A 20,742-nucleotide genomic window follows, 5' to 3' on the forward strand; every position below is an offset into this window, starting at 1 on the left:
AGACGTGTTCCTCTCGGTTGGGAATCACTGAGAGACTAAAATAACAATAACTGTTAGTGAGTGTGGCCTTGGTCCAGCAGGTGGCGCTAATGTGCGCTAAGTTAACCTTCTTATTTTGGTGGAAGAAAAGCTTTTGGGTCTCCGTGAGGAGCGGCGGGTTGTGCTGAATATCACTACCGACTGACAGCAAACTAAAGCCCGCACAGGACCCACAGAGAGGCGGCTACTCCTGGACTTCGACCCGTTTCTCTAGTGCAGAATGTGGGGCATTTGGAGCAGGACGACGGTAGGTGACATTCAGCACTTTGTGTTGATTTATTAGCTGTTAGCTAGCGTAAAGAATACATTTGGTAGATGTTACTGACTTACTTTAGTAATGATATTTGGTCATGTTTAATAAGAGCTGGAAAAATATGCACCCAACAGTATTTATCCAGGGCCCCTGCTCTAACTGGGTCAAAGGTCAATGTGCGGGTTTACTTCAGGGCAAAGCATGACTTTATTAAAAAGTGTTGTGTTCGAGACCACACTATCCGAGACCAAGACTTGCCCGAGACCAGAATGCACTGAGACCAGGACACGACCAAGACTTCCGGGAGCCGAGACCGAGTCAAGACCATAAACATTTTTTTTTTAATTTTTTTTTTTTTTTTTTTAATTTAAAGAAGTATATAAATAACTAAAATTATTACAAGGTTCGACAGTTAAATAACACTCTTTCTTTAATTTTAGTTTCTTTTAAATACATTTGACGGAGAAAAAAGGTGCCTGCATAAAAATTCCTAAAATATTAAAACTGCTACTGCTACTGATAAATTCACAATTGTTCTACATATTTGAAAACAATATTTTTTACGTCAGCTGAATGTACAGCAAGTGTTTAAAAGTATTTCCGCCAAGGAATAACATGGCTTTTCACCTACACACCGCAGAGTGTTTCCTCTTTGCTAGGGTTGGGCATCGTTTGGATTTTAACGATTCTGATTCCAACAGTTATTGTAGAGAAAGATTATTATTCTGGATACAGTGGAAACAGAAACTATAAAAAATAGTTGTATTGTGAACCCATTTATATTGTAGGGAAGATATTATATACAAATATGTAAATGGAGTCTAAAGCCACAAAAAAAAAACAAAAAAAAAACACCACTTTAAAAAGAAAATAGACTAATATAAGACCTCTTTACAGTTACTTGAGTCCAGGCGATGACGTGCTGGTGACGACATAATCCGAGATGACGGCGGCACGAACGACAGCTGACACTACGTATTAAAAGCCCTAAAAGACATGGATAAAATGAAAAGAGTGGATGGACAGAGCCATAAACATACTGACTTTCACACGGACTTTGTAAACACACGCACCTCGGTAAATGGAACAGGCTTCATAGAGGAAAATACCCGCAAAATAAGGGAAATAAGAGCAAAAATATAGCTGATGCGCAGCAATTGTCAGGGCCAGGCAATTCTCAGCAAATGTTAAATGGACTTAATTAATATAGCACTTAAGATGATTGGCCTGTTTTTGCAGCTGAGGCAATCTGACATGGGACTGGATCTTTGTGAAAAATGTGAAAATTTTTTGCACACGAGAAGTAAAATTTTCTCTGAAGAAGAAGAAAAAGAAAGAAGAACTGCTGCCTGGCCTCTAATTATACTATTAATTATTTAGAACTAATAATATGAATGTGTTTTTCCGCTTGCATTTCTAAGATTATTGAAATGTTATGTTTCTTTTAAATGTTTACATTTACCGTATGTATAATTCCTTGTTGAAAAAAACAAATAGATACTATATAGTTAGTAAAAGACACCCAATTATTTCTAACAGTGAACACTTTATAGTAAAAATACCTGTTTAACATTTTGGTCTCCTCTCTTTCTTGTTAAGCAATGGATGATGAAGCCCTGTGGTATTGTGAAGCCATGCCATTTAGTAAAACCTGTATCAGCGAACCGGGTCGCAGGCAGGTACCTCACCCACCAGAAGGGACTGCCTAGTCTGCCCGTTCCTCCTCTGCAACAGACCTGTGAGCGCTACATCACAGCCCTGGAGCCCATCATAGAGGTGGACGAGCTGCAGCACACCAAAGAGCTGCTGGAGGACTTTCAGAAAGCAGGAGGGATTGGAGAGAGACTGCAGAGCAGCTTGGAGATGAGAGCGCTCAAGAAGGAGAACTGGGTGAGCTTCACTGGAACAAAACATTTCCGACACAAGAGCAACAAATTGGCCCAAACGTTGTCCACATTCTCCCAATGTGTAGAGACCAGGGTTGGGGTCAATTACATTTTTCAGTTACAATTAAGTTTTCAATTACATATGTTAAATTACGTTTACAGTGACCAGAATTTTTTCCTATTACAATTCATTTACATTTTAAAAAAAAATCCTTTTTCATTCAGTTACTAAAGTTCAATTACAATTAATCACAATTACTGAGCCTGAAATAAATATCCTAATAAAAGTTAACGTTCCTCTTCTGTTATCTTCCAGTTAGCATCTCTTATGATGACGAGTCCTAAATCAGCTGTAAAATACACTAAAAACAATTGGTTAGCTTGTTAGACTTCCTAATCAATGAAAATATAGGTTTTAATATTTTTAGTGTGGGTTCCTGACCCTTTTTTGTGTCAGTATACACCTTGATTTAAATTTTTTTTAAATGGTAAAATGTGGGAAAGCTTGATATGAAACATATATTAATTGTTAACTACATATGTGTAGAACTGTACATAGAACTGTAACTTGGATCCCCAGTTTGCATTAAATTATGATTGACAAAGTCAATTATCTAAACTCAATTAAATTTTAATTACAATATATTTTTAAATTATCATTATAAGACAACCTCTAATATGTGGAGGAATAATTCTCCACTATCAGCTACATTATTTCCTCACTGTGTAAATGGTGTTCAGTCATTTATATCAGTCAAATAGTGACATCACACATGTATTGTTTAAGTTAATTTAACACTGACATTGAATATGTACAGATGTTATGTTGACATAGGTCAAACCGGCTTTTTTTGAGGAAAGTTTGAGCTTGGTTTGCACAGCAAAGACAACTGAAGGGTTTGTTAAATAAATGTAAAGCATCTTTTTGAAACATGTTCAGGAATTTATGCTTAAAATATTCTCTTTTTTATTCATTTCATTTATTTGTATATTAGGGCAGCATACAAATACATTTAGTTATAAAAACACAGATGTTTGTACCAGACTATCTTAAAAGCTAATTTCCATCTGTTGTCTTTGGGGGGAGGGGCCAAGATGCAATATATACAGTACAAGTTATGTACATTCAACCGGTTAAAAAAAATAATAATTCTGATCATTTTTACAATTTATAAATATAATTTTAAGATCTCTAACAGATCTGTTCTGCTGTCCAAACACTCCTAATTTTTCTTTGAAAAAGTCTAGAATTAGAATTTAAAAGTGCACAGCCAATTTTTCAGGGTTTTTCTCACAATATGAAATGTATAAGGTTTCTGTTATCCTCTTTCTCTTACACTCTGTTTCTGTGTGTGTTTGGAGCTCTCTGATTGGTGGGTTCGGGTGGCGTACCTGGAGTATCGGATGCCGGTGGTGGTTCATTCAAGTCCTGGTTTGGTCCTTCCACGGATGAACTTCAAAGACAAGCAGGGCCAGATAAGGTGATCACGTAATAAATTAAGCTGCTGCAAAGAATTAATCAAAGTAGAGATGTTCAATATTAGATTTTTGCTGATATCCGATATTGTCCAACACTAAATTTGTTGTTTTTTTTTTCTTAAGAATTTTATATTTTGATAGCGCTTTGAGATGACTATTGTTGTAATTGAAGGTGATATTTGTCTGGCACTGCAGTGGGTACTTGAGAGAGAGAGAGAGTGGAAAATTAACAAATGAAAGCTTTAAAATATCAGGTTTCATATTTTTTGTTTTAAGGTTAAAATGATGGAAATGATCCTGATTAGAACATGAACTGTAAATGCACGTGTTTGTCTTGGTCCCACACCAGGGAAATTATCAAAACTATAGCAACAAATCTATTCATGAGCCACTAAATACTGTTACATTCCAGAAAATTTGCTTATTTTTTTGTAATGTCACTCATATATTCCATCATTATGCTCCATAGTTGTTTTTTTGATAGTATTCAAAGCAAGATATTGTAGTCAGACAAAGAGATACTTGAGCCAAAAAAGTTTGAGAAACGGTCCAAAAATAGCAAATATCCAGTGAGCAGCAGCTCTCAAAGTTCAATATGTAAAACCTTTACTTTGTTAAACTTTGGTAAACTCACTCTCAGTCAATTTGATGCTTAAATCAATAATGTGTTTTGATGCAACAGTGTCTTAAGGTCAGATCTGTCCACTGTGGACTGGCTTTTTGTGTGTGTGTGTGTGTGTGTGTGTGTGTGTGTGCGTTTCCATCAAATTCAACTTTAAAAACCGTTGATAAGTTAATAAACACTGTGTCTCCCCTGTCTGCAGATTTGCTGCCAAATTGATTGCTGGTGTCTTGGACTTCAAGACAATGATTGACAAGTGAGTATAATTATTGTTGTCACCCTGCTGTCGTTTAGTGTTTACTTCAACATAGATCTCAGTCAGGGCTACTCATTACTTCTGCTATAGCAGATCTCTGTCTAAAATATAATACATAATTAGATAATAATAAATACATAATCAGAGATTCACACACAAGATAAAAGAAGTGAACGCACAGTTGCAGGAGCTCGTAGGAAAGATGCGACATACTTAACAAGGTTTTATCTGTCTGTCAGTCATTCACACACACACACACACACACAGGTTTATTAGGTACAAATGTGTGTGGTATCAATGTGTGTTTCAAATAGAACATGTCGGGCAGGAATTTCAAATACATTTGCAAAATAAAAAATAATTCAATCTGTAACAGAATTCTAATATCTTGGGTTGCTTCTTGACCCACAGCTAAAATTCAACAAAAGAAAGAAAATCTCCAAAACGCTACAAAGCAATCTAAATAGTTTCAAATGAATCAGATATTACATTCCAACCTTTTATAATTGTGGGGGGAAAAAAACAAAGCTTTAGCAACTTATGCTTTCTCAAACTAACATTCAAATGCATCAATAACCTAGAACCTGAAATACTCAGTTATTTTATCCAGAGACAAAATAGCAATAACAGAATCACCAGAGGTTCCATCAATCACAACTATCAGATCTCACACTGCAGGACTTCATTTAGTCTGTCTTCATTTACTAAAGTGCTAAGCTATGGAATCTACTACCAACAGAACTCAAGACCAGATCAGACTTTAAAACGTTCACCTTCAGGCTTAAAACTGATATCTGGACTTACTGAGAAATCTATGTTTATGTTTCCCTCCTTCGTCCTAGACCCCTATACAAATGGAAACCATCACAGAGTGCACCCAGCCAATAGACTTCCTGTTTTTGAGACTGTCAAAGTGAATGCAGAACTGTGCACGGAAACAAGGCTGCGCGTCACAACAGCAAACAGGAAAATATGATTTGTGCTCTTACCTGACCCATAGACCTATATCTATGCGACCTTGTTATTTTCCACGATGCACTTGCAGAAAAGTAGAGGCGTGGCTTCTGGTAGATTGGCAGAGGCAGGGGGAGGAAGTAAAGCTGTTGAGGGCGGGACATGGAGACGTCCTGTCAGAAACTCCGGATAGCAGCTTTGACCGGAAGAAAACCAAAATTGTACCCATTTGTAAATAGCTGTGCGTACGTGTGTGTGTGTTTTTTTCCAGTGAGACTCTTCCAGTGGAGTATCTGGGAGGGAAGCCCCTGTGTATGAATCAGTACTACGAGGTTCTCTCATCCTGCCGTATTCCTGGTCTGAAGACGGACTCGGTGGTGAATCACGCCAAAAGCTCACCACGCCCCACTCACATCACTGTAGTGCACAACTTTCAGGTAAGAGGTACACCTCTGCAGCCTGGAGTTAAGGGGCAATTCAATGTTGGCTGTGGTCATGTGGCCCCCTATGTAGCCTTTACTTTTAATCTTTGTTATGACCCTAAAGAAAAACAGGGCGAGCATCAGGGTTGGGGTCAATTACATTTTTTAGTTACAATAGCGTTTTCTGTTACCCATGTTCAAATACATTTCAATTATGATTACTAGTGAGCAGCATTTTTTCCAATTACAATTAAATAATAATTTTTTATCCTCAGAAAGTCAGTTATAATTACTTTCTCAATTACAAAAGTTCACATTCAGTTACTCCCAATTACTGAACCTGAAATAAATAACCTTTTAAAAGTTGGCTTTCCTCTTGTGTTAGCGTCCTGTTAGCATCCCTTACGATAACGGGTCCTAAATCAGCTGTAATATACACTGAAAACAAATATCATTTAATTTATTTCCTGTATTGGTTACCTTGTTATGCTTCCTAATCAGTAAAAATATAAGGTTTACTGTAATATTTTTGGTGTGGGTTCCTGAACCTTTTTTTCTGTCAGTATATCACTCGATTTGTTTTTAATATTTTTTTAAATGGTAAAATGTGGGAAAGCTTGATATGAAACTTATTTTAATAATAGTTCACTACATATGTGTAGAACTGTACATAGAACTTATGTAACATGGTTCCCCAGTTTTGCGTTCAATTATATTTGACAATTTTTATAGAATTTTTCATGGCAGTTACAATTAAAGTCAATAATGTGAACTCCGCTACAATTTAATTATGATTACGACAGCATACGACAGATTTTTTTAAATGACAATTAAAATTACGCCATAAATGTACTTAATTGTTAATTACACAATTGCAATTATAATTGACCCATATAAATATTCAGCTGGCAGCACACTATCTGTAGTTTATTTAAAGTTTGTTTTAAGTTCTCTAAAGCTGTATATTTGTATCTTTATGTGTATCCAGTTCTTTTTGCTGGATGTCTACAATGCTGATGGGACGCCACTGACAGCCAATCAGATGAGTGTTCAGCTGGAAAAGATATGCAGGGCCTCACAGGAGAGCAGCAGTGAGCCAGTGGGCATCCTCACCACCCTGCACCGAGACTCCTGGGGCAAGGCTTACCACACCCTCATTAACGGTGAGCACTTCATGGAGCAATAAAAAGAATTCATCAATCCTGATTGGATCAATAAGAAAGTGCAAGATAAAAAAAAATATATCATACCCAATAAAAGGTAGATATAATGAAAATATGACAATACACGACAAATTGGAGTTGTGTTCTTTTATTTTGAACTATGCCATGCCTAACAAAATGAAAAGAAAAAAAACTACCAAAATTACTGAAAAATTAGAAATGTAAACTGGAAACTTGGTTTTTGGTCCACCCATTTCTGGGGAATTTCAGGCTTGCTTGAGGCATAGTCACCTTGACACATGAACAGCTGCAGGAGAGTGGAACAAAAATTGCCATTTTTTGGTAAAAATGATCACCTGATTAAAATATTTAACATCACCACATGAATTTCCTGGGAAATCACCATTTTGTGTTACAATTACGGGACTAAATAAAGATTGCATGGAAATTTCACAGTCAGTGCATGCAGTGTAATCATAAAGGGACACTATCACTATTGCCAAACATGTGCCTGTAGGAAAAAGTGGTTTTTGGAACAGGAGAACATCCACATGTTCTAAAACATCAGAGAAGATGCTGAAGCTACCCCAAAACCCGAGACACTGTGACAAACAACCTCATGAAAATATTGTAAATATGTTTGCTCGGGTGAAAATCACCTGCCAATTGTGTTCTAGGATTAATTATATCTCTTTGTGCTGGTTTTGTGCCCAGATAAGACCAACAAGGACTCAGTGTTGGCGATCCAAAGGAGCATCTTCACTCTGTGTCTGGATGGTGCGATGCCTCAAGTGTCTGATGAGATGTCTCGCAGCTGTGCCGCCGTCCAGATGCTGCATGGAGGAGGCAGCCAGTGGAACAGCGGCAACCGCTGGTTTGACAAGACACTACAGGTATGTGTAGTATGCATATGCATACGCTTATCTTTTCTGTCTTAAGGCGAGTACGCCTTTATTTTGTTAATTTGTGTCAGAAGGCTCGTCTGAAAGCTTCACTCATATTTTTCTGATGTTTTGACCATTTTAGGTGTTGATCTTCACCTTTTTTTTATGTATTTTAAAGCGTTGTGCCACAATGTATTATCGATAGATAAGGAAAATGTCTGTGAGCAAGCGGAAATTTGTCTCATCATTTTAAAAAAAATAAATTGACAAATATTTCTGTGTACCCCCTGAGGTGTGTTGAAGTACCCCTAGGGGTACACGTACCCCTGGTTGAGAACCACTGCTGTATGTAGTTAATTACTAAAATGGGTTTCATATCAAGTGTTCCTACTACCTGTGAGTGAATCTTCACACCCATACAGGTTGTAAGAGTTAGAAGAGTTGAGAGAGTTAGTGGGTTAATGGGTTAGGATATAATAGAATTTATTTAAATATGGACTATAAAAACAGTAACAATACTGTACTGTTTTGTACAAAGATTTTATAGCTGTTGCTAATTTTACTAACTTTAGTAATTGAGAAAGTAATTGTAATTAATTTTCAAGGGGAAAATTATAACTAATTTATAAAAAACCTTAATCGTAATTAAATTGTAATTGAATTGGGATAATTGAAAACGTAATTGTAACTTAAAAATGCAATTGGTAGTATGTGTTGCATGCCTTTAGTCAAGCTTCTTTTTTTAATGAAATCGTAAACTAAGCTGGGGTGAAAGGCAGGATCAGGTTGTTCTTCCACATTCACCTCAGGTTTAACCTGTGTTACTCAGTCTTTATGAGGACTCCAGGTTAAAGTGTGTAACATCCTGCACCTGCTGATAATGACTGCTTTTGACACAGCTGAGGCTAAACCTGTGTGTTTCTCTGTCTCTAACTTGAATTTTAGTTGAATTGTCTAAGTTTCATCTTAACCGGAAGTCGTGAGATGCTGTTTTGTCCAGGCTGTGGTTTGTTTGTTTGCCTGACTGTTATTAACGTTTTCACAAATGCTTAGACCAGGGGTTCTCAACTGGTCTCACCCTCGGACCCACATTTTGCCACGGTAATTAAATCGCGACCTACTTTTTTTCAGAATTCAACCAAATTTAGTTTTTCAAAAATATCTGTTGAAAAACATGTATATAATCTTTTTTAAAACATGAATTTATAAATTTTGATGTGCAACATGCATTTCACAGTATATCTGTCAAAATAAAAGTTTCTTTCAAAATAAAAGACAAGTCCAACATGAGAGACATTAAGTAGGCTATTATTTATTTTTGATCAGCTGTCCGTGACCCACTTTTGGGTCCCGACCCACCAGTTGAGAATCGCTGGCTTAGACTACCAAAGCTTGCTTCAATTTCCCTCATGTAGACATAGTTGATTTACTGTTAGAGGTGGGACAATATACTGAGTTCCTGATATGATATGATAGACGATAATGGGCTCACGATAATATAATACAATATTTTTGGAAAAGAAATGTTGACCAAAAAAAATGCAGTTGGCAGAAAACACATGCTTTTATTTGACTTTTAACTCTGGACATACTTACTTTTTCTGTGTATGATTTTTTCAACTCAATAGCAATACAAAAAATAAAAATAAACCATGACAATCTGGTGCGTAGTTTACCCTTGATGATGCATCATGTGACGTAGTATCCTGATATCTTGTCGCATGATATATCATCCTACCTTTATTGTGCCTCAGGATCCTGCATGACATATTAAATGAGCTGAATCTATTTGTTTTTACATATAATATGTTTATGACATAACAGTGCAGCAAAGATTTGTTTTGAAAAAAAAAAAAAAAAAAAACCTTGAAATTTCAATTGATCTTATTTTCAACCTAGTGCATACAGTAGTTCTCCCTAATTGTGCAATTCTGTGATTTCTGCTGACTTTGTGTTGTTCTAAGTGCAGCTTTCTTATAATCCACATTTTTTTTTGATGAACTAATTCATTCATTGAATACACACCGTGATATAAGACCAATATTAGTGTTGGTATCGTGACATCCTGACCAAAGTCTGTACACCAGAGATGACCAACTGTTCCACAGCGGGGCTACAAAAATGTGATGTGATCTGAGGGTCACATTATCAACATTCATGTCAGCATTTAAAATAATGACCAATCTGAGCATTAGTGCAGGAAATAACAAAGAAAGATTTTGTTGTCATTGCGTGTGTGCTTTAGATTTTGTGTATTTTTGTTTTTGCTTTGTATATTTTTCTCTAATATTTTTTGTTTTTTTTATAATCATTTTGTGTATTTTTGTTGTTTAGCACATTTCTCTGTCATGCGTGCGTCCATTTTTTTTTTTTTTTAAACATGTTTCTCCTTTTTGTTTCAGTTTATAGTTGGATTGGATGGAACTTGTGGTGCTAACTATGAGCACGCCCCAGCCGAGGGCCCACCCATCGTAGCCTTGATCGACCATGTGGTCGACTACATGTGAGTAGCTCCTAATGACTGCTAAAGCATTAAGAAGAATGGATTATTATTTCCATCATCTGCCTCAGAAAGAAAACATTAGCTTCATCTAAATGGAGGGTAAAAAGTTGTTTCTTTGTGTGGTTTTGGAAACAGGGCCAAGTCAGAGGTGGCGTCGTCTCACACGGTTTCTTTGCCCTCACCGAAAAAACTTCACTTCAATATTACACCTGAAATCAAGAAGGACATCGAGGAGGCCAAGAACAGCATCAACCTGTAAGAGCAGCTACCTTTACGGGCCTGTACTACGAAGCTGGATAAATACATCCGGGATATCTTTCTGTTAGCTTCACTTAACCAAAGTGAACGGGCCACCATGGCTCCGGTGGTTGAAGGGTCGTCTTCTGTGGTTGGGGGTTAGATTCCAGTCTATACCTGTCTATGTGTCGAAGTGTCCTTGGGCAAGACACTGAACCCTAAGTTGCTTCCAGTTGTCGACTAGCGCCTTGCATGGCAGCTCTGTCCCATTGGTGTGTGACTGCTTCAGGATAGGGATAAATAGCAGCTGTACTATGAAGTAGGATATCAACACGTTCACTTAAAGAGTAACTAAACACCTAACCCACTTTTTTCTGCTAAATACATATGTATTTGTGTATTAAGTAGTGCTGTTTATTAATCCTCGTCCCACTTCACATTTTAGTAAAAATATTTAAATTTTACGTATTTCGTTGTAAAATGTCAGATATACTGGCCACTAAGAGATGAACGCCAGCTATTACAACTGAATTTTGCTATTGGCTGAAATGGATACTTTAAGATTCCCCTGCGTCATCAACTGTCACTGTTGGCCCTGCCCCTCCTATGAAAGGTGAGAGGAGGGCAAGGGTTTCCTCCAATCATAGCCCTCAGCGAGCATTGATTGACAGCCAATGAGGAAGTCCACTGTGTTCTGTGTGCGGTGATGTTTTTGACTTTGTGCTTCTATAAAGAGCAGATTGTGCACTAATCAGAGGGTTCATCAAGCCATGTGTGTATTTACAGACACATCTATGCTATGTGTGTATTTACAGACACATCTATGCTATAAGTGTATTTACAGACACATCTATGCTATAAGTGTATTTACAGACACATCTATGCTATAAGTGTATTCCCATTTGTTTTGCGAGAGCAGTGCTGTTTGCCCCTGAGTGTTGTCTGTAAGGCTGTGTGTGAGCTTCACATTGTGATTGTATGTGCCTGTAGTGACACATTTTAGCTTATGAACTCGCTATGTGTGTGTGTACAGACACATTATTGTGTGTATTACCGTCTGTGGGCTGACAGAGTGGGCGTGTCTTCGTGCTACAGCAGTAACGCCCATAATCAAGGCATTTTTTTTTAAAATTTCCCTCCTAGTGGCAGGTCAGCAGAAAGCAGGGGTTTAGTTACTTTTTAAGACAATGTTTTCCAACCTGGGTCAGTGCACACTTACAAAAAAGAGAAGAGATTGCAGCTTCTGACTAATTACAAACATGGAGAAACCGTATAGAGAAACTTATGTCGCTATGAGTAATAATTCTTAAAAAATACGAAGAATTCAAATCTATAATTCAGACCAAAAATCACACTGTTGTAGCAGCAAAAGAAGGAAGGAAGGAATGCAGGCAGAGGATTGATGTCTGTTAATGTGTAAATTATACAATAATTAATTAGAGAACAAACAGACACTGATCAGTTTCACTTACAGCACAGACGTGGTTCAATTTACGTATCCGCCTCATTTTGGGTGCAGTCTGTGGCTCTGATGCTGCGTTCATGCAGCTCAGCCTACATCATAAGATGATGTCACCCATCTGCCAATGGATTGCTAAAACGGCAGTTTTGACTATAAAATTCCAGTGAGGACGTAAATCATTTGCATTGTGTTACGGCAGAATTTGCGGTTGACCTCATTTGGAGACATGATTTATTGCTCTGGTTGAATGATGGAGTCCAGTCGGAGCATTGATGATTTTATAAAAAAGATTTATTATAAACTAAGTAAAAAAAGGACAAAGATGGAACAAAGTGGAACAAAAATTAGTGACCGTCCGGGCGGACGTCCGATGATCGAGAGAGAGACAATTCTGACACATCACGTATATCCCTGCTCAGTCCCCCCTCCCTCCTCCCCCCCGGGAGATAAGGATAGAGAGAGAAGGAGGAGGGAAGGACATCGGGTGAAAAGAAAGACAGTTTCTCCTTTGGGTCAAAACAACCAGTTCCGTTATCTGCTGGTTGTCATGGGAGTGGAGGTGTGTGCGTTTATGTGTTCGTGTGTGTGAATTGATGTGTATGTGGTGTGTATGTGTGCTATGTGAGTGTGTGTAAGCATGTGAGTGCGTGCACAGAGAATGCCTATGCATCTGGCCTTGAGGTTGTTTTGGGGAACATATCATGTGCTTTGGACAAGGCGGTCTGACCCAGAGTGAAAAGCAAAGTTGAAGACACAATGGAAAGTTACACCCCAAGGCTTAAGGATTACAATATATGAGTAAATATATTATTAAGCATAACTAATAATTTTGCCACAACAATTGTCTATGTGTTTTGAGTTGATTTAATTGATTCATCACTTGCTCCCTAATTAATACGTCTGATTGTTTTAATGCACTGTGACACTAAGGATTCTTAAGGTGTTGCGTATGTAACAGGGTCAATTATATATGCATGTAAAATATTGTTATAATTAGACAAAATCTGTCATCTTAAGTTTATTTTATTTTATTAGTTCATACCTGACAAGTTGGACCTCCAAATCAGTATGTGGAACCTTAATTTATGTGTGTATCCCCACGTTCAGTTTTAAATGTGACACTTCCGCCTATGTCTTGTTTTTCCCGCGCCCTGACCTCTTCCCTTTTGTTAACGATCTCCGTGTGAGAGGGGCATGTTTATGGGGAAAACTGACTGGAGGGTGTGTGTGTGTTCCTGCTGCTGTCAGAATAAAACATCTCTAAACACAACGCAGAGTCTCGACCGGTTACAACGTATATTGAAAATATCAATGGATTGAACTGTGCTTGTGTTTTTCATTTGTTAGATTGGCCCAGGGCGTGGACATAAGAGTCATGGTCTTCAGCCACTATGGAAAAAATGTTCCCAAGATGCACAAGATGAGCCCTGATGCGTTCATACAGGTGGCTCTGCAGCTGGCCTACTACAGGTAAGAACTACCTGCCCCCGACTGGTGTTGTAATCATCTTAGCAGCACTTTAAGTTCATTACTACCCACCGTGTTGGCGTTAAACTACTTAAGATTTAAATAGAAAAATAAGTTTCCATAAATCTTAAAGGCTTAGGTCATCAAAAACTTGATTAAAACCAATTAATACTGAACTTTAATTTGATTTTATTCTTTTGACACTGTCTTCATTTAGTGTTTGTCTCATTTCAGTCATTTAAGTTCTTTTTAGTTTTGGTCCAGTTGTAGTTGACTAAATTGACTTGTGTTATTTAACATTTTTGGTATATCTTAACCCAGGGGTCTGCAACCTGTGGCTCTGGAGCCTCATGTGGCTCTTTGACTCTTTTGCAATGGCTCCCTGTAGCTTTCAAAATTACTGAAATAAATAATTATTTTCTTACAGAGGGTATTAATGATTAATGATTTTGACACCAAATAAAATCATGATATATAACAATTTGTCAACCTAAAAATAAATCAAACATTGTGCAATAAATCTGCCACCTTTCTACTTCACCTCCTGAAACATCTACTGACCATCAACTTTCCTTGCACTTGTGGTTCACCTTAAGTTTTAAATCCCTGGTAAGATAACTAAATCAACTAAAATACTATTCTGGAAGTAAATATACATTTTAATTGTGTTGGGACAGATTCATTAAACTGCTAACATGTCAGCTAAATATGCATGCTTGAGATGTGGCAAGAAATGAGCAAATTAGCAGATTCAAGTTATTTTTCTGTAGTCCTTCAAATACATTATTTAAAAAAAAATATTCTTTACATAACATTATCCGATATAATTTTAACTGTATAGAATTTTACACACTATGTTGTCTTCATTAAAAAGGTATTTTTTTCGGCTCCAGGAGGACTTCAATCCAGGTGAGATGAGGCAAAATGGCTCTTTTGAGAGTAAAGGTTGCAGACCCCTGTCTTAACCTTTTCCTCAGGGCAGTCATTGATTTGACAAACTTAGTTCAGATTGATTTCAGTCATTTAGTTTTCATTTCTCGCTAAACGGTAATGAATTTTTACCATTCTGTATTTGTTAACACTTGGTCTTAACCTTGTTTTTTTTCAGGTGGAATAGTGTAGTTAACTAAAGCAATGAGGGAAATTATTAGTGGACAAAGTAAATCGTAGTTAAGACCTAATGACATCTTGGCTGTGTGTATTTTTCCTTTCTACATGAAAAACTTTGTCCACTTTTTGTGTCACTGGGCAGGATGTATCAGCACTGCTGTTCCACATATGAAAGTGCCTCGTTACGGATGTTCAGACTCGGTCGCACTGATACAATCAGATCCGCCTCCAATGACTCAGCCGCCTTCGTCAAAGCCTTTGATGACCCCAGTAAACAGGTCCGTATGTGTTTGTGTTGTCTTTACCAATCCACAGAAAAGGGAACCGTTGACTATTTATACTAATAAAGATCTTAAAGCTGCTAGAGACCAGATTTTTTTTTATCAGATAAAGACAGTGTAGTCCTCGTAGATCAATAAATCAAAAATAATTTGCTCAAAATAAATGTAGAATCTTGAAATTGCTGCATGAAATTTTGTTCTGATCGCCACTGTAAACACACACATTGCATCATGGGATGTGGAGTCCCGTAGACAGATGCATAGAAGTGTTTTTACTTATTACCGTTCTTTCTTGCTTTTGCCTCCAAAAACAACCAAATTCACTTCTTAAAAAATGTCTGGGAACAAACTAAAATGGAGTCAAGCCAGGAAAAACACTTCTATGCATCTGTCCAAGGCGCTCCACATCCCACAATGCAATGAGCAAAACTTTTCCAACAATGTCAAAGCACACAGTTTACAGTGGCGATTAAACAAACATTCAAGTGACAATAGCTGAATTTCCATTACCCTTGGAAATGCGCAAAATCTAAATAGTGCAATAAAAACTGGTAATGGAAAATACTTTTTACGCTTTGATGTGGTGGTATTTCAGACGTTTTAAAATTGAAATGACGCAACAGCACTATGGAAACACCTTTTCCGCAAATATGGAGGACGAGGAGTGATTATGTGACCATGACCACTCATCTCCGAGTAAACATGACGCGGTACGTGTAGACAGAAGAGGAGACCTAGACATTTATTAGCGTTATACTCGGATTAATTAATCTCATTAATCTCTTTTTTAATGTCAACCTAAAATTGCTGAGAAATATCAGCGTTGTTGATTCCATACAAGTCTCACGACTCTACATACTGCAGCTTTAATGTGATCAGTACTTCATGTTTCAAAAGTTGTTTTTTTTGTTTATTTTAACAGAATACAGAGAAGTGTGATCTGCTAGAGAAGGCAGTCAAAGCCCACAGGTCATACACAAACGAGGTGAGTTTCATCTGCTGCCAACAAACAATAAGAGATTAGTTTGCACCTCGTAGCCACTATATCACAGCAGGCTAATGGGATCAGATGGTTCACTGTAAAGTGCTCCATTTCTTTGATAGGCCGTCTGTGGCCAGGCCATCGACAGACACCTGCTGGGTCTGAAACTACAGGCCCTGTCTGAGCACTTGCCTCTGCCTAAAGTCTTCAAAGATGCAGCCTACGCCAAAGCTCTGCACTATCGACTATCAACCAGTCAGGTATGAAGAAACACTGACTTTCCTCTGACATTGAACAGAACGAGTCTGGATCAGAAGAAATCTAACCGCCACACTCTCACCTTGCTCACAGGTACCCTCTAAGACGGACTGCGTCATGTGCTTCGGTCCGGTCGTACCAAACGGCTACGGCGTGTGCTACAACCCCATGAACGATCACATCAACTTTGCTGTGTCGTCGTTCAACGACTGTGAGGAAACTGATGCTGAACGTCTGGCACAGGCTTTGGAGAAGGCCCTGCTGGATATGAGGACTCTGCTGGATCAGACTCCCAGAGCCAAACTGTGAACAACCTGCACGCTTATCTACCTTTAAACCAGATTAAGGGACAAATATCTCATTTCAGCACTCGTTTACAATCACGTAGAGAATCTTTTTAAGATAAATATTAATTAAAAATCGTTTTAGATTGTGTTATCAGCAGAATCTTTGTAAGATGTGCTCTGAGTATTAAAAAATTTGTGGTCCTAAATTTGAAACATGATGGAGTTTGGGGGAGTTTTTAAACTGGTCTTTTTTTGGCATTTCCAATATTTTTATTTAAACCATTATTATTAAAGTTGACTGTTGCCTTAAACTTCTAGTGTTTTTAAAAAGCTTGAAGAACCACAAATGTGCCGCCATGAGTGCAGTTTTAAGTTGGTAGAACCTATTCTCAAAAGAACATGTTGTGGAACAGTGTATAGGAACTCAGTGTAAAACCCAGTAGAAGTAAAGAGATCAGGCCGTTGGAGAAGTTTCGTTCCTCCTCAGATGTTAAGAGTTTAGAAAGTCAGCTGAGACGAGCTGATAGGATATGCGTGTGTTTCATGGTCTCTGATCGGCTCAGTGTCAGAATGGTACGTAATCTGCTCCTCAGTGGGATTTGTCCACAATGTTTGCAAACATGCCTGCACACATTGTGTAAAACAGAAGATCTGAGTTGTATTCCATAAAGGAGGGTTAACAAACTCTGAGTCTATCTATAAACTCTGGGTCAACATACCCCACAATGGGAAACTCTGGGTATCTGATTCCATTACAGCTGGTATGAAGTGGGTCAATCAACCCTGAGTATGTAAACCTTGGGTTACTTAAGCGATAAAAAGCCATCAACAATGGATCAAAGGTTACACAAATTACCATGGCAACCACCCGGAAGAGAGTGATTTATTCACCCTAACGGGGGAAATAAGCAGGTGTTTGTGGAATACGAGCCTGTTCTAAAGGTGCATTCACACTGACCCCCACTTCAAAGACTATAGTGGCATAAATCACCCGTGATTAGTCACAATTTTTGGTCGCTTCATCACTTTATCGCTTCAGTGACGTGACGAGCGGGGAATAATATGAATAAAATGTGTCTGGAGAGACGTGGCAGCAGCATAGGATGGCTGCATAGAGAGTCCTCCCGTGACACTGGCTATAAATACAGTGGCTGCCGCTTGATATCACAACATTTATATTGATTTTTAATGTAATATTGTCACCAAAGTCATCTCGACGTCCAAAATATGTCAAAAGAAGACTGAAGCGGGACTCGAACCCACAACCCTATGATTCAAAGTTGCATGTTCTATAGATCAAACTGTATTACAGTATGAAACAACAACCGTGTCTTAAAAGTGTATTAATTTCAATTGTCATCTCGCCTTTACATTCTCTACAGGTTTCTACAGACGTCAGTAGATGTTTTAATGCAGATCAACCTTACAGTGGTTTTCACTTAATGATCTTCATCTACAATGTTTTAAAGAAAACTGCCTTTGCAAAAAAGAAAAAAGGTAAAGCAACACAACATTAGTAATGATGTGAGCACGTCTGTGGTGTGTTATGTTGCTAATGTGTTAAGGTACATTAAAGTGTTCAGAAACGGTGTTCAGGTGGGCGGAGCCAGGTAGAAACCCAGGGTTTCTTCGATAAAACCTGCCAGCGACCAGGTTTAGTTCACGGACAATGTTACCATGGTAACAGACTCAGAAGAACATACCTCGCGTTTAGGAATGGGATACTCAGAGTTTCCCTCATTTGAGCCCAAACATACTCAGAGTTTGACCATAACCCGCTTTAAGGAACACCCCTCTGATCTACAGATGAGCCACAACATTTTGACATCAGTCCTGCCAGTTTGTGCCTCCATGGATCAGTTATTTCTTTTTTTTTTTTAGCATGGCCAACTACTTGATGGGGGCCAGTTTTGGTCTCATTTTGTGCACCCCCTCTGCCCACAGTGAACAGAAAATTACAAACAATTACACAAAGTAGACAAAATGACTCCAAAATAACACACAAAATTATAGAAAATAATATAGAAAAAAAAAATGTTTTTTGAGCTTTTCTATTTTAGTATTTAGATTGGTCAATATTTTTGAATGTGTGAAGATGCTTTAGATCCATCCAGGGCAGGTAGTAGAATAAAGGCATGTGTGCATTCTGCTCCTCTGAACTGGGCAAAAACAGGTTTACACTCCAAACTTCTCACTTTTGGACAATCTGAGCACAGCAGCAAAAAATGAATAAATAAAATCCAACTTTCTTGACTTCTTTTCTCACCTTAGTCATATTTACTGTAATATCTGCTGAGGAACATTATCTCCTCCTCACTGACTGCTGCACTGGACTTCTGTCAGTATTTGATGGAACTTTACAGGCTCGACTTCAGGTTAATGCAGTGAATGTACATGTAGAAAAATATGTTGTATTTAAAAGATGATTTAATTGAAAACGGCACAAGATTTAGGACTGAGTTCAACTTGACTGATTACAAAATTAAAAAAACTCACAACAAAGGGAACTTGTCTCGTCTTTTTTTTGTTTTAATAAGTGATTGAATGCTTTATTTTGAACAACAGTAGAAGAAATGAATTCAAGGTAAATACATTTATGAGTTTGAACAGGAGTAGCAAGAAGTAAACACTCATTTTTTCAGCTTTTTGACAATACATTACGATATAGATACTTAAGTTGTCACAGCAGCTTTTACGTAAGAACAAGAACATAAAAAGGCAAACCATATATATGATATAAATAGTAACATGAAGTCTGTATGATACTACATTCTGTTTATATAAATAATTATTTACCCATCACACACATTAATAAATTGTAATACATAGGACTACAGATTTTTGATAATAGCTTTTTGCCACTATGCCGATATTGACCAACACTTCATTTACAATTTCACATATTAGCCAGTATTGATTCATTTCGTCTATTTTGTTTAATTGTAATTGTTATTTTTGTGTGTTTTTGGAGTCATTTTTGTGTAATTTTATCAGTTTTTTGAGCCATTATATCAGATTTCGTTGTCCTTTCATGTATTTTTTGTCATTTTGTATGTTTATTGAACCCTTTTGTGTATTTTTTGTATATATACCAGTATTCCTTTTGCACACACACACACACATATACAGTATACACATATATATATATATATATACACACATATATATACACACATATATATACATATATATATATATACACATATACATATACAAATATATACATATACACATATACACATACATATATATATACACACATATATACATACATATATATACACAAATACATATGCAAATATACACATATACATATACAAATATACATATATACAAATATATACATATACACATATACATACATATACACAAATATACATACATATATACACATACACACATATATACACATACACACATATATATACACATATATACACATACACACATATATATATACACACACACACATATATATATATATTTCTTTCATTTTGTGTGGTTTTGAAGTCATTTTGATGGGTTTACTTATGAGGTCACACAAAATTAGACTAAGGGACGCATGTGGTCCACGGGCCACCAGTTGCTCATGTTATGATACAGTATATATCCCCAATTCTTAAAAGTTATGCCCACTTTAGATGTAATGCCCCACTGGATGTATACCATATAAAACTTAATCTGTGCAACATATGAAAAATAATACAACGTCAGGTGAGGGGGAAGTAACATGTATTTTTTAAGTGTCTCAACAACAACAACACATCTGTTATTGGTGGAAAAACCGATGCTGATGTCAACCACTATTACATTTTACGGCAAATATTAGCCAATGATATCGGACATCTTCACTTATAACAACATCATACAACTGAAATAAAGCACAGTGACAATATACATTATGTTCAGAATATACTTTGTTTTAGTTATTAATCATCAGTTCCATTCTTTTTAATTTGTAAATATAAAATAAATATACTATATTGCCTATTACATATCGATAAAAACACAACTCATGGATAAATGCACATCCAGTGTTAACGTAACCCATTTTCATCCTTGTGAGTATACAGTATATGTAATTTGTACACTGTGACTAAAGGAAATTACCACTATCAGGTAGTTTTACAAGAAATTCATCTTTTGTGAGTAAGACTGACTCTCTGACATTTCTTTGTAAATAATGCTGCTTTTGTG

General features: G+C 37.0%; 1 protein-coding gene across 1 annotated transcript; it reads left to right on the forward strand.

The window, feature by feature from the left end:
- Nucleotides 1-30: 30 nt before the first annotated feature.
- Nucleotides 31-19,047, forward strand: crata (carnitine O-acetyltransferase a). The gene is made up of 14 exons (XM_028462609.1): nt 31-286; nt 1,892-2,182; nt 3,541-3,659; nt 4,482-4,535; nt 5,761-5,926; nt 6,900-7,074; nt 7,789-7,967; nt 10,361-10,461; nt 10,597-10,716; nt 13,508-13,630; nt 14,880-15,015; nt 15,941-16,003; nt 16,123-16,260; nt 16,352-19,047. Exons 1-14 carry the CDS (start codon nt 260-262, stop codon nt 16,565-16,567), a joined length of 1,908 nt encoding a protein of 635 aa, XP_028318410.1. The 5' UTR covers nt 31-259; the 3' UTR covers nt 16,568-19,047.
- The last annotated feature ends 1,695 nt before the right edge of the window (nt 19,048-20,742 follow it).

Source organism: Gouania willdenowi, chromosome 12, assembly GCF_900634775.1.
Source record: "Gouania willdenowi chromosome 12, fGouWil2.1, whole genome shotgun sequence".
NCBI lineage: Eukaryota > Metazoa > Chordata > Actinopteri > Blenniiformes > Gobiesocidae > Gouania > Gouania willdenowi.